This window comes from Acipenser ruthenus, chromosome 7 (genome assembly GCF_902713425.1).
Source record: "Acipenser ruthenus chromosome 7, fAciRut3.2 maternal haplotype, whole genome shotgun sequence".
NCBI lineage: Eukaryota > Metazoa > Chordata > Actinopteri > Acipenseriformes > Acipenseridae > Acipenser > Acipenser ruthenus.
Window position 1 is genome coordinate 31,374,171 of NC_081195.1, and position 12,499 is coordinate 31,386,669.

At 41.7% G+C, this 12,499-nt stretch overlaps 1 protein-coding gene across 1 annotated transcript in view; it reads right to left on the minus strand.

Annotated features, from left to right (window-relative positions):
* Positions 1-3,861: 3,861 nt before the first annotated feature.
* LOC117416160 (myotrophin) overlaps positions 3,862-12,499 on the minus strand; it is a 36,980-nt gene continuing 28,342 nt past the window's right edge. The window contains exon 4 of the mRNA XM_034027232.3: positions 3,862-4,564. Within this exon, the coding sequence (XP_033883123.1) occupies positions 4,478-4,564 (87 nt within the window). The 3' untranslated portion in view covers positions 3,862-4,477. The remainder of the gene's footprint in view (positions 4,565-12,499) is intronic.

The following is a 12,499-nucleotide window of genomic DNA, read 5'->3' on the forward strand; positions in this document are numbered from 1 at the left end:
TTTCATCAAGCAGAGCACGCTCCACGGCAGGAAGGTGGGATGGTTTCATCAAGCAGAGCACGCTCCACGGCAGGAAGGTGGAATGGTTTCATCAAGCAGAGCACGCTCCACGGCAGGAAGGTGGAATGGTTTCATCAAGCAGAGCACGCTCCACGGCAGGAAGGTGGAATGGTTTCATCAAGCAGAGCACGCTCCACGGCAGGAAGGTGGGATGGTTTCATCAAGCAGAGCACGCTCCACGGCAGGAAGGTGGGATGGTTTCATCAAGCAGAGCACGCTCCACGGCAGGAAGGTGGGATGGTTTCATCAAGCAGAGCACGCTCCACGGCAGGAAGGTGGGATGGTTTCATCAAGCAGAGCACGCTCCATGGCAGGAAGGTGGGATGGTTTCATCAAGCAGAGCACGCTCCACGGCAGGAAGGTGGAATGGTTTTGCCAAATCAGGGTGTCCAGTTCTGTTCAGTCTGATGAAATAATGCCTTTAATATCACATCTCCTCCCAGCAGAGCAATCACATGACCGGAACACTAACCTATTGCCAGAGCACTCGCTCTTTGTCCCGCCTCCAGGTAGACAATCCATCAACTATGATTTGTGAATTTGTGTTTTGATGTATAAGTTGTAGAAGTTGTAGAAATTTCAATGCCTGGCGCCAACAAGAGTTTGAGCCTCACAAAAACACCCTGAAAAATATCTCCAGCACCCAGCCCCATGTGTGATAATGTTAAGAATTCTTACCTTGCATATTCTTCTGAGGGGAAATGGAACAAGTCATGAATATGGTTTTGAGTGCGACTGCTCCTGCTTGGAAATTAACCAAATTCTATAATAACAAAATATATTCCTCTGATGGTCTGGTGCGGCCGTGCAGGAAAAAAAAAAAGGCTTCAGATGAAGCTCAAAATTCGGTACACAGAATCAATTTGTGGGGATTTGGTACCAAAGTTAGAAATTAGGTATTGTACCGGTTAAATCTCTACAGTTGGAGGGTATACAATTATTTGTCTTACCTTTCTTTCAGCCTTTTGGTATAAAATCATTTTGGTTTTGACTTTTCTTAGTTTTCTTAGAAATGCATCATCTCTGTAGTGAATTGTGGGATTTAAGTCCTAGGCTAGGGGTTAACTCGGATTAAACTCGACAAAGAAATACATATCCCAGTAACTCGAGTTTAAGGGTCACGTTTACGTGATGAATCAGTTGCATCTGCTAGTTTTGCAACATATTTTCATTGTCCGTTTACAGTAAAATGTCAATTCCCTTCCAATTGGCTTTTAACACAATCAATGCAGAAGTTAATTGCCAGAAGTTCATTGTAAAGGTGCGGGAAGGGCAGCTTTTCTTGTTTTGAAATCAACCCATTAATAAATAGGTGTGTTTTGATTTATATCACAACTGCCGACAAATACTTAAGAGGCAGTTACTCAGAAAGCATAACCGTAGTAACAGTGGGATCTGCAAGTGTAATACGGTGTAGCAGGGCGGTAGAAAGCCCTGCTGTTTAAATGTATTTGTTTATTTTTAGAATGGGGTTTCCACCTCCGCCCATGTTATTTTGTATTTGTTTGTTTTATGATTTATGTATTTATTATATTGGACGAGCGAGGTGCCGTCCTTCAGGGTTTTGTGGTATGATTATTGTTATGGTTTATTTTATAAATATGACAGCAAAGCACTGTGTGTTTTATTATTTTGACGGCGTAGGCAAATGTTTTGTATTGTTTTAAAAGCGTGGATGGGAAGCCCATCCACAGTAATTAAAAACCTTGTGCAGAAGGTGACCATCTTCCGAGTTAATTAATTGTTTAAATTGTTGCTAAATCGGGAGATGATCACCTGTATATAAGCCTGCAGTTTTCCCAGCTCATGTTGGGTTGTACAGAGGAGCGTACGAGAGCAAGGAGCGGAGTGAGAAAACAAAACTTTAAAAAATAATAATCTAGGAACAGTGAAGGCGATTTGCCCAGCCTGACCTGGATCATTTATATATTATTTTGTGTCTGTGATTATTTTTGTTTAACCTTTTTATTTTGCTCTGCGAGCATAGTCTTTTTCTGTTTGAACTTTTTATTTATTTTTGTATTGAAATAAACGGCGCGCAGCATCCTCTTTTTGACTGCAGTACTGCCTTTGTGTTTTTCCTTCCTGACTCTGGCCTAACGTCACCACTCGTCCATCCCTGTCACATACGGATTTCATACACCAGCAACTGTTTGGGCATTCAAAAATAACGTATTTGTGAAATACTATGGCAGAAGGTTGAAACTCATCCTCAATGGACAGTTAGTTTAACTCTTTTGGTTGGTTCAGCTGGACAGTCATCGGGGTCAAGTTATCATGCTTAGCACATGGCCAGTGGTTATCTGTGTGTACTGAAGATAGCAGGGCAGGATGAGGACTGCCGTATATAATACCTGGCTGCATCACTAACATTATACATCTTTGAAATGCTGTGGTGTTGTTTATTTCATGCCGTGTAGTGACTGGTTCCTTCCCACAGCCCCTGCATTTTGTTTTATATGCCCTAACTGGAGTCGTATAGGCTGACTAGTCACCACTGCCAAAAAAATATATATATAAAAAAAATATATATAAAAAAGGGCAGCTAAGTCTTGTGCTCTGTTTGTGAATGTACAGTAAAACCTGTACAATCTGGTGTCACTTCAGACAGGATCATTGTGCCGGATAAGCTTGTTTAAACGATTCCCATAGAAAGACGTTCACTTGTTTGTATTGTACCTGCATGCACGATTAAGGCACTTTCTGCTGGCATTTAGGTTTTCTCCGTTTTGCTTTTAAATATGCATCTTTACTTTTCAGAAGGTCTGAAATGGTTTGCCTCATGATTATGAATATTTCACTTCACTCTTTTTGTGTTGATTTTGGTAAATATTCAGCTTTTTATTTTTATAAAAACACATGTGTTCTTTCTTTCAAGCTCATTGTGTGGATGTTTAGACATTTCTTGCTGTTCAACAACTGCACAATTCAGAATGGCACCAGCGGGATATGAGTCTATAAACAAGGTCTTGTTTTAGTTTTTTAGAATGGTTTTATACTTAGAAATGAAAAATCTTGTCCGGACCCAAAAATCAGTTTGAATTATATGCCGTTATGTAGTATGTTTTACTGTACTGGTTTCTAACGCTTTACCTTTTGTGTACTATCTTTAAAAACTGCTTGGACTTTAAAAACGATTTATTAATGCTCTAAAATGCCATTAATATGTTAATGGTTGCAACTGCAACTGTACATCTGTATCTGAAACTGCCCACTTCACAATTACGTCTCAATCATCTGACAAGCGATTAGTTGAGTGCCAGTTTCTGTTACTTTTCTACTTGGTATTACTCGTAAATCTACCACACTTAGACCACTAGGTAAGACAATTTGTCTAAGATCTTGGGAAAGATGGCAGACAAGATGAACAATCAAATCACTGAACTCTCTCTACTGATTGTGCAGCAAGACATACCCATGGGATGGGCTGGAATCCAATTTAGGAGGTACTATGGCCTTTATCTGTGATGTGGTTATATGCTGACATCCCACCCTTACCCAGAATAGCACTTTGTTTATGGAAAAAAGGCTTTATACAACAATTTACTAAGGCAATGGCATAAGTTGACAATTTCAGTAGGACTGAAACCAGCCAGATAAGTGAGCATCAATCTTTAGGGTGGTAACTGACTGACACAAACTGATCTGTGAACAGAATCTAGAACGCAGTAAAGATACTGACCAGGGAAAAAAAACATTACATTTGAGCCAATTTAAAGGATCACTGATGAAAGATCTGAGCGACCCTATAGATGCAAGACAGAACACTGGAATGGCAAAGCAAGAACTGAAAGATGCAGGTTCAAGGTACAAGGCTTCATTTTTTTATGCCCAATAAACAGATGTCACACCATATTTTTTTTTCCAAAATTCCATGGCTATAAAATACACTTTATATGCAAAACAAACAAATCATTATTAATTTCTTCATTCTTTAAACACTGATTTCAGGTGTGCCACACCCTGGTGGACAGAAACTGTTCCGTCAGGGAATGACAGTCTAAATGTGGCCCACAATGAAGAAAAAAACCCCTAAAAATCAGTATCAGATGCTTTTTTTATTGATGATGTATCTTAACAAAAGTGCCCCATCAACAGTTTTTTATTAACCAACTACTTATGTATAAGTGCTCTAGTTTTTATTATTATTACAATTTAGGTCTTGGTCGGTTATTTGTTGGTTGGTTATTAATGTTATTATCATGATACATTTTTTTAAAATTTGTTATGTCAGAAAATGTTTGGTTTCCACCATGGGTGTGTTTCGCTGTCCCTCAGTTTGGTCCTTAAGGGATGCATGATTCAATAAAGGAGGCAATAACAGACAACAGAGTGAGAAAACAAGAGGCAGGAAGTAACGAGGCCACAGGAAATGCATTCATCCATTTAGCTTTCCATCAATCCATCCTTTTCCAGCTCACTTTAGAAGAGCTTTGATATCTGCACTCTCTGCTGCTTCGAAGGCTTTCATCCCATCAGGTCCTTTCGTTTCTTTATCTGCACCCTAGAAAGAAACAGAAAAACACTGAAGCGCTCCCATTGCCTGCACTCTCCACCACAAGCTCATACAGCAAAAAGCTGTAGAACTTTTTTTCTACCCTGGGTAAGACGCATGCAATGGCCCAGAACTCAGTCCTGGGTAGCCATTGTTTCATTAAGCTGCCAGTAATTTGAGCTATACGGCTTCTTATTTATTTATTGTTTTAACTCATCACACTCAGAGAAGTTTTCATACAGTAATACATCTCAATCCAGTCTATGTGCAGCAATGTATTGGTTACCTGTAGAATGTTCTCCAACCAGCTACAGAGAAGGGACAATTTATCAAACCATTCCTTATTGCACAAATTCTCGGCTCTGGGGTAGTTCTGAAACCCGGGACTGTGTTGGATCGCTGCCAAAGTCAAACTCTGCCATGCTTTTAACCCCAGGCCTCTCAGAGCAAAGTAATTTCTTTCCCCACTCTCAGAACTGACACACAATTACATGCACATTGCACAATTAATCCCAGGACAAAACTGTAATTATTTAAACCTGCTCATTGGACCAGGCAGACATCAATTGCAAACAGAGCTCTGATATTCTGGGTAGCTCTTGAGCACGGGGAAATCTATACAGTGAACTGGCAACTGTGATTAATGGAGCGAGTATCACTTTCAAGAGAAGTGGCTTCCCTCCTTAATACAAGGATGAGAAACAGCCTTCTCCTTTTCCACCCAGGTTATTAAGTGGTTGCACCATAAATAATCAGTCAGCCATTCCTGGGATGGATCCATCCATCAATGCCACTCTGACATTTATCACTCAATCCCATCATCCCTCACTCCAGACGGTCTCTGGGAGGCTTGCTGCTCAATCTGCACAGCCTCTAATAAAGCCATGGCATTCCCTAACCCCACAAACCACATTTTCAAGCTGTACAAGAAATAACATTAACAAGCTACATATTTCTGAAGCTCGATTGCATGGGAATAAGGATTTCCTGGATAATAAATAAATAAATAAATAAATAAATAAAATAAAAGCATGGTTTGCATTACTGTTCTAAGGTTACATTCAATCAAACTTTCCACAAGTTCTGTATACTTGTGTTTTATATACAGTATCACCATTACGTGTGTAGATTGTTTAAAGTGTTTTACAATCATAAACTTACTGATGTCTTCAAAATCTAGGCAAGTTGGATTTGTAACTTGTATGGCAAATAATAAAAATCATAGGACTGCAAGCATCTGTGTTTATATTCATAACACCATCAGTACACAGATGGTCACCATGCTATAACCCAATAAAATATTGTTTGATTGGCAGGGAAGCTCACATGGCACCTGCAGCAACAATTAACCCTTTGCAGTCCATTTATTAAGTGCGTGTCAGGCGCAATTTACTTTCACACGCACAGTTAATTTTAGACGCGCTGTTTAAAAGTTTTTTTTTTTCCACAGTCAAACGGGTTTAAAAGGCCCTGCATATCAACAAAGCACTCACTAGGCATCTCCAGCCCCGCCCCACCCTTTCGTTCGCTATCGCTTTCACAGATGCTAATAAATGAATAATAATAATAATAATAATAATAATAATAATAATAATAATAATAATAATAATAATAATAGTGGTACATACCAATCGATAATCTCCTGATCACTCGTTTTATCACCAAACTCCTCAATAATGCAATCCAAGTCATTATTTTATTACTATAACATCTCAAAAAAGCTCTGCAAATGTCCGTGATAGCCTCTGTGCGCTGGTGTGGTATCACATAGCTTGTGTCCTTATACCCGCCCCTATTGTAATGCCAGGGGCATGTATGCTTAATCATGAGATACGCCTTTTTTTTTATTTTTTATTTTTTTTTCCCCGGCTTGTCTCGGCTCCTGTCGCTCCCACTCGGCAATTGAATGGTTTTCTCGGCTTTTTCCGCTGAAAAAATTAATAGAAACCCGTTTTTTGCGTTTTTAAAATGATGTCGGACAGAGTCCGACAATGGACCTGATAGGAATAATAATAATTAATAATAATAATTTCTTTCTTAGCAGACGCCCTTATCCAGGGCGACTTACAATTGTTACAAGATATCACATTATACATTATTTCACATTATACAGATATCACATTATTTGTACATACAATTACCCATTTATACAGTTGGATTTTTACTGGAGCAATCTAGGTAAAGTACCTTGCTCAAGGGTACAGCAGCAGTGTCCCAACCGGGGATTGAACCCATGACCCTCCGGTCAAGAGTCCAGAGCCCTAACCACTACTCCACATTGCAATGTCGGACCAGGTCCGACAATGGACCGCTAAGGGTTAAACTCCCAATACAATCACTAAAAGCCCACCCCAACACAATCTCTCTGCCTCAGATAACGAGGTCCTTAGCCTCTCATGATATTGGTCTGCCTGTGACAGATTTCTTCACTGTCAGAGCAAACTAACTGCAGCTTATAAAATGGTGGGCTACTTTAACTCCCTGTGGAAGGGTGGTGGGTAATTCACTGACACAGGAGACAGAAGTTTTATTTGCTAACACCGCACTGGGGCCCAGTTTTATTATTTTAGACGTTTGTCTTATTGCTCACAGAGGGCGCTGACAACAATACACAGAACCACAGGAATACCAATACTGGTAAAACAGTTAAAAGCTGGCACACTCACAGGTGCTCAAAATAATAATGAAAACAAAAGGTGAAATGAAAAGGGAAAATAAAACACAGTAATAAAACTACAAAATAAAGGTGCTGCTTACGCAGTGCCCCCACTGCCGCTAAACCGGTCAGCACGGGTCTCTGTCCTAAGCGGTTATGCACTATACACTGGGGTGGCCGAGGTTCCCCTATCACTACACACGTCCCCTTGGGTACGTAACCAGAGATTAATAAAATTGTTTATTTTTTTCTGGCTGTTTTCCTCAGCCTGCTTGCCTGTTTTGGTCGCTCGCTCCAACCACTGGCCTTCTCAGCCAGCGGCTCTGTGTGTTTTCCAATTACAGCCAACCGAATACATAACCTAGCGCAGTACTTATGGGCCGAGCAATCCAGCAAGGCCCGCCTCTCAGCCACTCAGAGAGGGGGAAAGCCAGCACACCCTCTTCCCCACCTCTCCGTGTCACTGCCATGACTGACAGGCAGATCTACGAGGCTGCTGCTGCCCCCTTCCTGCAGTACCACGCATGCGCCACATAATCAGCACAGATCTCCCCCGTTACACTCCACAATAGCACTCTGTGACAAGCCAACCTCGTTAACTTTCCCATCCTCTTGTTTTATCGAGGAGGCCAGCAAGAATCCCCTGCCATGAGGCACTTAATTACTCTGTGCCTGCTTATTTTTAGAAAGCTGAGACTAGGTATAAAGAGTTATCACCTGCTCATCGACCTCCCGGTGGCATAACTCTCATTTGCGGATGTCAGGTCTGGTTCATCAGAAACATCTCAACTTTAAAATCTATACTTAATGCGGTGACCCAGTTGTTCTATAAGAGAAATTAAGGTTTGTCTTTGGTTCTCATCTGCAATAAAATTCAGGCTGCTTTGACCAAGACTCATTAGAAACCTTTCCCAAATCAACTTCAGAAGATGGTGCTGGAATAAAAATAATGCTCACATCAGGGCAAAGCTTTCCATCTCTTGATACATTAACAGTTTTAATGGACTTCTAAACAATGTGATACAACTTTATTAGTCTATGCTCGTTGTCTGAACTCCTCGCTGCTGGGCAAATCAACATATTCCAAGGTAAGTGGATTGTAGTTAATTTGATAGTTTAAATCGTTGTTGCTGGGGTAACTCTCTGCATTTAATAATTGTAATTAAGTTTTGTTAACTGGTCTGGGCTGTGTTGAATTGTGAGGTTGTCCCAAATCTTCAACTGACAATATTCTACTCCTAGGTGATTTCAACACCCATGCTGATTTGCCTTCTTTCTCTCTAGTGACTGTCTTTGGCGCTCTCAATCTGTCAACGTCCCCACTCACACCCGTGGACACACTCTGGATCTGCTCATTAGCAGGGGTCTCGACATCTCCAATCTCTCCATCTCAGATATCTCTCTCTCTCTGACCATTTCTTAAATCACTGCCAATATTAATATTCCTTCACCTTCTGCTACTACTGATACTGTTATTTTCTTCCGTCCCAAGAATCTGCTAAATCCTATAATACTCTCGGAATGAGTCTCTTCTTCCCCACCGACTGGTATTCATCCGTCTTCGGTCGATGATGCGGTGACCCACTACAACGCCGCCCTTACTCAGATCATTGGAGGTTGTCCGGACTAACGGTTCACAGAGAGATCTGGACCAATCACCTGTGGCTACAGGCGTGCGCTCGCTGCTGCCAGCATGAAATACTTCTCAGAAATCATATCCATGGGACACGGTAAATCCAATATTCTTTTTAAAACCACGGACCAAATCCTGCATCCAGCCGCTGATAAATCCATCTGCCGTTCATCCTCCTCTTACCCGTCATGATTTCTCCTCTTTCAGAACAAAATTGACACCATATATGCTACGCTCGCCTGCAACAAACCCAGTATAGTACTTGATCACCTTGACTTCCATCCGTTTGCCCGTCCTGCTCTCTCCATTACCGATATCTCCAGCATATTACTGAAATCAACTACTGCCGTGTGCCCCTTGGACCCCTGGCCGACAAATCTTGTACATATGTACACTCTCAACCTGTCCCTGGACTCAGGCTTGGTTTCTGCTGCCCTCAAGATTGCCTGAGTAACACCGGTGCTCAAAAAAACCTCCCTCGACAGGGCTGTCTCATCTAATTTTCGTCCTATATCCAATCTTACTTTTCTCTACAAAACTCCTGAAAAGGGCTGTAACCAGCTAACTGACGAAACATCTCACAGATAACAATCTGCTTGAATCTCTGCAGTCTGGCTTCCGGCCGCATCAATTCTGAAACTGCTCCGCACCGGATTGTAAATGATCTTCTGCTTAATGCTGATGCTTGCTGCTCTCTCTATCCTTGTCCTCCTGGACCCAACTACTGCTTTTGACACCATAGATCATAGCATTCTTCTTGACCGCCTTCAGAAGTATGCTGGGATCTCTGGAACCTGTCTCTCCTGGCTGTCCTCTTACCTATCTGGATGCATGCCGTCTGTTTCCTATGATGGAAGCAGTGCTGACGCAAACCTGGTCACTTGCGGTGTCCCTCAAGGGTCTGTTCTGAGGCTTCTACTCTTCAACATCTACATGTTTCCCTTGGGTCACCTCATCCACCAACATAGCCTCATGTTTCAATCCTTTCCAGAAAACTAGACGCTGGATGTCCCTCTGCCATGGTCCGGCTCTCAGCTTGCATCCAAGACATCGAGGTCTGGATGTCTGCCAATTTTCTTCAGCTCAACACGAACAAATCTGAACAACTTCTAGTAGGATCGAAAACTCAACTCACGAATCTCAATATTGCTTCCTTGAACCTCGGAAACTGTCTGCTGCTGCCTTCCCCCACTGTATAAAGCCTTGGTGTACTTCTGTTCTGGATAGTAACCTCTCCTTTGATGCACAAATTTCCTCTGTAGTCAAATCCTCCCTCTTACACCTCCAAAACATCTCAAAAGGTCCGTCCCTACCTTTCCCTCCCGGATTCCCTCTGTCATACATTCATCTCCTCTCGACTCGACTACTGCAACACTCTCTCTATGGTGGTCTTCCGTCACGCACTATAAACAGATTGCAGCTGGTTCAAAATGCTGTTGCTAGGATCTTTACCAGATGATCACATTACCCACTGTTTTGCCCGGCTGCACTGACTACCTGTAAAGTTCAGGATTACTCTTCAAAATTCTCCTGCTTGCCTACAAAGCCCTTCATCGCACAGGTCCAAAGTATCACTCCAACCTGCTGACCCGTTATGTCCCTGCACGCAAGCTGAGGCCCTTGAACTCTGGCTTGCTTGTTATATCCAAGCAAAAGTGCACCACACTCGGAGAGCGCTCTTTTAGCTTCATGGCCCCGACTCTCTGGAATTCTCTCCCAGCTTTAGTGCGTGTAGCTTCCACAGTCGCTCACTTCAAATCATCTCTCAGGACCCACTTGTTCTCTCTTGCTTTCAATGCTCTTTAAGCCTGATATCTGTTATTAGCTGTTGTCTAAATTGTTATTTCAGGTTTTTCACTCCATCTTATTCGTATGATTCTGCATGACACACGCATCCACAATGTTTACGTTTCACATCCTAGCCTTGTATTTAATGTATTATGTCTGTATTTAATGTATTTGCATTGTTTTTATTGTTTGTATTTAAATGTACTATGCCCTGTATTTCACTGTACTTAAAGTATTATGCATGTTCCTCACTATCTTGTAAAGTGCTTTGTGATGGTGGTCCACTATGAAAGGCGCTATATAAAATAAATACTGATTGATCATAACCCTGGTTCCCTGAAGTAGAAATGTAACCATTACCTCATGGGTATTAATCCTTTAATACAGTCTAACCTAAACAGAAATATCAAAGCTGCACACAGTGCCAGTGACGCAGTCTTGCCCGCCCCCGAGGGCATAAAAAGACTGCTGGCACCGACACAGTCATCATTTTTCCTTCAGGACCTGCTGCACTAATGAGCGCAGCGACCTTGAAGGTTAATGGTCACATTTCTATTTCAGGGAACCAGAGTTACGATAATAAACTAACGTTCACCATCAAGCATGAAATGTAACCATTACCTCATGGGTATGAATACCAAAGCTGTCGCAAGGCAATACTGGAGACCAACTGGAATGCTACAAGGCTAAGTCAACGGCCACCTTGCGTTTTACCATGAGGAACCCCAGTACAAGTAGCTATAGCTAAAAAATTTATTTATGCTGCAAGGGTCATGCTCGAGGCCACCCTTAACACTTGTTCCACACTTGTGGATCCACGACATTCAGCCGTTAGAACTGTGTAAAAACATGGGGAGTAGCCCATACTGCTGCATTGCAAATGTCCCTGACAGATGCGTTCTGGAACAAAGCCCACAAAGTTGTCATGCCCTTGGTAGAATGGGCAGTGAGCTTTTCTGGAGGGGGCAAGTTGGCTCGTTCATATGCAGTCTTAGCTATGTATGTAATCCATCTTGACAGCCTGTTTAGACAGAGCTTTCTCATGGGACAGACAGAAGACAAAAAACTGCTCAGACTGCCTCCAACTCTGTCCACATAACACGCTAGTGCCCGCAACGGGCAAAGCGTATGGAGCTGCCACTCTCCGTCAGACTGGAAAGGAGGCAGATGAAAAGCCTCAAGTTCCACCATCTGGTTAAATAATAATAATTATTATTATTATTATTATTATTAATTCTTAGCAGATGCCCTTATCCAGGGCGACTTACAATTGTTACAAGATATCACATTATTTTTATATACAATTACCCATTTATACAACTGGGTTTTTTACTGGAGCAATCTAGGTAAAGTACCTTGCTCAAGGGTACAGCAGCAATAAATCACTTCTAGACACGCACACACCCCAGAAGGATTAATAAGGCTTTAAAGAATTAGTACCTGGGTTAAATACTGTACCTGTAATTTCTCTTTTCATTGTTAACATCCTGACAACTTTTTACACTTATAATTTTAAAAGCAGTTTCAATCTCTTTTCAAAATGTCCGCTCTAGTGCGCTGATAGTGTAAGGATTATTGCCCACATTGTCTAACAGGCAACACAGCAATAACGATTGTGGTACGGAACAGAAAAGCTGGAGTACTTATGTTTGTTTTTTTTGGTACAGTAGCAGGAAACAGTATTTACCGTAAAATATATGCCAAATAAAGTATTCAAGAGATTTACCACACTATGATGCTCAGAGAAATCAGTAACATCTAGGCCAAGAATCTGAGTTCAACTGCAATTCCAATCAGCAAACTGACACAAGCACACCAAGAGTAAAGTGAAGCGGACTTGGCCATTGCAAGTACAAGCTGCTTGCTG